This window comes from Macrobrachium nipponense, chromosome 27 (genome assembly GCF_015104395.2).
Source record: "Macrobrachium nipponense isolate FS-2020 chromosome 27, ASM1510439v2, whole genome shotgun sequence".
Lineage (NCBI taxonomy): Eukaryota > Metazoa > Arthropoda > Malacostraca > Decapoda > Palaemonidae > Macrobrachium > Macrobrachium nipponense.
In genome coordinates this window covers 35,663,312-35,668,311 of record NC_087216.1, presented here as the reverse complement: position 1 = coordinate 35,668,311, position 5,000 = coordinate 35,663,312, and the positions used below count along the sequence as shown (strand labels likewise).

General features: G+C 36.3%; 1 protein-coding gene across 7 annotated transcripts in view; it reads left to right on the top strand.

The window, feature by feature from the left end:
- LOC135201018 (uncharacterized) overlaps positions 1-5,000 on the top strand; it is a 115,342-nt gene that overhangs the window by 27,158 nt on the left and 83,184 nt on the right. For 5 of the 7 annotated variants that reach the window (XM_064229849.1, XM_064229841.1, XM_064229848.1 and 2 more), the window contains exon 2: positions 1,481-1,528. The exons of the other annotated variants lie outside the window; for them this stretch is intronic. In XM_064229849.1, coding sequence (XP_064085919.1) covers positions 1,481-1,528 — 48 coding nt within the window. The remainder of the gene's footprint in view (positions 1-1,480; positions 1,529-5,000) is intronic. 7 annotated transcript variants of the gene reach the window in all.

Below are 5,000 nucleotides of genomic sequence, written 5' to 3'. Positions count from 1 at the left end.
AGTTGAGTAGCTAACGTCCGAGACCCATTTCCTTCGGGTATCTCAGTTTAATGACCTTCTGCTATGTCGTAGGAGACCATCCTTTGGAGATCCCTGGTGTCTTGTGCCCAAAACTGTGCCTGAGATCTCATTCCCGGTATTCCACAAGTCTCATTGCCCTTCGAGAGAAGATGTCTCAATAGTAAGGCTGGTTGGGTTATGTCATTGAGGGCTCATGCTCTAAGGCGACATGGAAACGTGTTAAGGTGATGAGGGAAATGACACGCCAGGTGTGAACTTCTAAACTCAACTCATCCGACGGAGGCGATGCAAGAGCAACTTTTCTGGCATATTTAAACTGCATCTTGCCAGCAGACCACACGTGCGCTTGCAATTTTGCCGCCACAACTGGTTATTTGAGCCGAAGTTTTGGCAGGAAGATGATACAAGATGCCTGAAATTTTGTCGTCTGACAACACCTGAAGAGGTAGACCGTTACTGCTGCAGGAGTACTTAGAAACCTGCTCAGATTGGTACCTCTCATGATAAGCTTCTTTCTCTTACAATTTTCTTTTGAGAAATGGCAGCGTTTGACTTTCCATGTTATTTTCTGTGTTCTTTGCTGAGATATTTATTCGCTTTCATGTAAAAATCGACAAAGAGAGGTACATATCACCTGTGCTTGACACAAGTTCGAAGGAAGAGTGAAAAAATAAGTTTATGGAATAATGTAAACGAGGAAAATATGAAAAGACGACTGAGGAAAGTGATCTGTACACTGAACACATCCTTTTTCACTCACAGAACTAGATAAGAGCTCAGTGCCCAGACCTTTACGCGATGTGCGTGCGTGTTTCTTTGGATAATTGATCTCTCCTCTCTCTCTCTCTCTCTCTCTCTCTCTTTCTTATTCTTCTTTCCCGGTCACCTCTCGGAAGTAAAACTTAAACCTTTACCTTTCACGTGATTAAACATGAATTATCATTTTGATTCCTCTATAACATAATGCAGTCTTATTTATTTATGACTCTGGGTACAGTGCTTGAAGGGTCCTATGACATATCTCGTGGAGCCATCCCTTCCTTTGGCATGTTCGGTGCTATTATGTAAGAGGATTTTGGCAAGATTATTTTCCCAAGCGTAATTGCTAGATGTATTTTGGCAAGATTATTTTCCCATGTGTTGGAAAATGACATATTTATGGCATTAATGAATACTGTTGTTGTGCCGCCCGTTTTGGTCCAGTCCATCATTCACTAGTACATTAATCTTCGTGTGTTCATGGTAGTTGTACTCTTCATGGTAACCAATGCAAAGTAATAACTCAGTTTAATGCCATTTTAAGAATTAGGTACCAACTGACGCATATACACGTAACCTGACTCGACACTAAAATCATGTATCACCACTTATTTGCTACACTTAAGATGATAAGATGATAACCAATGTCGTGAAGAAAGTGTCTGTAGATGAATAACCCTTTCGTTTTTTGTATGCTCAGAATTTCCGGACTTTCGTCTTCGCATCCAAGTCAACCCATTCAACCCTGGTTCGTAGCAAATGTGGTTTCCTTCAGTACTTTACAAATCGTGCGATGGGTCTTCACCCTTACCTCTGCATGTCGAGGGATATACGTACATTATTTTATCTTATAGAGCGAAAGCTGGACCTTCATCCCAAGCTGGGATCGAATTACTCTACATTCATTTGGGACCAAGATACTGCCATACAGTGTTGTATGCAGTATTCATATAATATATGCAGACATATATATGCACATTTATATGATGTATGTCAATATGTATATGTATATATACATATTTGCTTAGAAGTCTAACGCCTTCGCCAACCCATTCAAGGAGAATACACACACACACAAATATATATATATATATATATATATATATATATATATATATATATATATATATATATATATATGTATGTATATATATATACATAAACAGAATCAGGAAGGAGGAATGAATCCCAACTTGAACGTACTTTTAGAGAGAGAGAGAGAGAGAGAGAGAGAGAGAGAGAGAGAGAATAATCTAGAAAAGTAAAGGATGAGCAGGGAAGCGACGAAGGTGAGGTCTTGCTGGGTGGTTGGGGGGGTTGGGGGGAATAAAATTAGGGAAGCCTAAGGGGGGGAACAGAACCGCAGAGTCGTATTCTTGGCTTGAAGGAGAGCTACTTTTAACTACTAGTTTTTTTCTTTTACTTTAGTTTCCCCTCTCCTTTACATCGCCCGGTTGTTCTCGTAATTTCAGAAGAACTCTCTGGCTTCTCAGTTTTATTTCAGGATGTTTCTTTCTCTCTCTCTCTCTCTCTCTCTCTCTCTCTCTCTCTCTCTCGCACACACAGTTGTGTTTAATGTTGCTCCATAATGAAGTTTTAGTTTAAATCTCTGTCTCGCTTTCTGTCACTCAACTTCCCTTTTGCTTCCTCTTCTTCTTTCCCTTTTTTTTTTTTTTTTTTTTTTTTTTTTTCTTTTTTCTCCCCTCTCTCTTTTTTTTTCTCCTTCTGCTCGCTTCCATCTCTCTCTCTCTCTCTCTCTCTCTCTCTCTATCTCTCTCTCTCTCTCTCTCTTCCCTAATCTGAAAAATGTTTCAAGGGTTGATACTGGCACAACAAAAAAGGAGTTGAAAGAAGACCCGAAGACAATAGTCATCTGGTCAGTAAAAGGACAAATTCTCTTCATCTGAAATGGATGCAAAGTCATGCACAAGTGTTTGAACGACAAAGATGCCAAGTATGATCTACTTGGCAAAAGACAGAGTTGTCGTCAAGAGAGATGTACAAGAGTCATTATCTTTAGTGCCACACAATTTTTTTAAACAATTGATAATGGGTGAAGGAGCATTACAGTTCCAGCCTTAAGTTAACCTATTTAGGGGGAAAAAACGGAAAATCGATAATACTATGCAATGCACCAGTTAGACTCTACTAATTAGAGTGTCCTGTTCAATTCTGGTTGCCATCTCAGAGGAAGTAGACAGAAAGATTAGAAGTATGACAGACAAGAGCAGCCAAAGTAATGTTTTCTGTCAGGGAGCTTAGTTATCAAAGGAGTGAAGAGCACACAATTTGCACTCAAGAAAAGAGTCAATGAAGAAGTCAGTTGACAAACACTCAAAGATACAAATCTGTTCACTCCAAGTAGCGACGAAACTAGATTCCAAAGATGGAAACTGAACTAAGAAGATTCAGCACCACTGCCTGTGGGAGATTCATTTTGGAATCGCAGTTTGTGATTACCACCAACACCGGTCAGTTGAAGATTAGTTAAAGGATCGACCCACTCTCTATATTTATTTCTAAATTCTCTCTCTCTCTCTCTCTCTCTCTCTCTCTCTCTCTTTTGAGGCACCTCTATCCATGCAGCTTCGTCACATTTTTAGTTTTCTGTAAAAGAAAACTATTCTGCCGGCGTTGTCTGTCCGTCCACCATTTGATCTGAAAAACTACTGAGGCTAGAGGGCTGCAACTTGGTATGACGATCATCCACCCTCCAATCACCAAATATATCAAATATCAGCGCTCTAGCCTCAGTAGGCTTAAGTTAGCCATGATCATACTTCTGGCACCGCTATAGGCACCAACAACATAGGCCACCACCGGACCGTGGCTAAGTTTCATAGTCCGCGACTAAGAATTTTATGAGTCATGGCTGAGGCCACACCTAACAGAAAACTGGATTACGCCGAAGAAACTTCTGCGGATTTTTTACTAGTTTCTCTTTCTCTGAACATACCCTCATGCCCCTTTACTCACTCCATTTGACTTTGTGGGTGCCTTGTCCAAGTCCTGCCCAGGAAAGAGAAACTGGATGAAGCGACACCGCAAACAAGTCATGAATAACGTTTGGAGAAGAAAGATAAACGACTGAGTGAAGTACAGGAAATTTATTGACCGAAATGGAGATACAGTCAGTCAGTCACGACGCAAATATTAAAATCTTAGAGAAAAGTTTTATCTTTGGAGAGTCGGTTAAAATGGTATTTTACGTCAAACTTCCTCAACTCCGAGATAAGAAATAAATATTATTATATTTATATTATATAGTATATGTATAATTATAACATAAATATATACATTTATATATATAATAGATCTATTTATCTTTATTATATATATTATATATATATATATATTATCTATAGCGAAATAGGACCCATCAAAATATAAAAAACAGAGATTACATATTATTGAGTAGTTGCATATCATTACTGCTATATACACTATATGCACGCATATATATATATATATATATATATATATATATATATATATATATAATATATATATTTATAATGTGTGTATCTATAATATATGCATTAATACCTGTAAGATGTACTAGATATAACAACGTTCTTGAGAGTTACGCAACATTAGCAAAGCGTCACTTTAACATGAATTTGTAGCGACGGATCTTTAGTATTCTTTGGTAGATCGATCTTCCGTTCATTGATATCTTATTCACAGTTGGTCTTATGTGTAATGTACTTCGTGATTTATCAGTAACATCCACGCATTATGACGCATACTGTTAGAGTAAAGGGAAGCTGAAGTATAATAATACATGTATACATACATACGTACATACATACATTACATACATACATATGAATATATGTATATGTAATATATTAGACAATATTATATAATAATATATATTATATAATATATAATAATATATATATATATATATTATATTATATATGTGTGTGTGTGTGTGTGTGTAGATATATAATATATATATATTAATATATATATAATATATATATATAGGATATATCATATATATATATATATATATATATATATATATATAATAGATATATATATCTATAATATATATATATATATATATATATATATATATATATATACACACACTAGTATTCGTATCACTAATATAATTATAACTATTTTGGTAACTATGGTATCCATCTTGGCAGAGGTTTTCATTCGTAAAATGGCTCTAATAATTGTGTTTTGCAGTTGACCTAATGTTT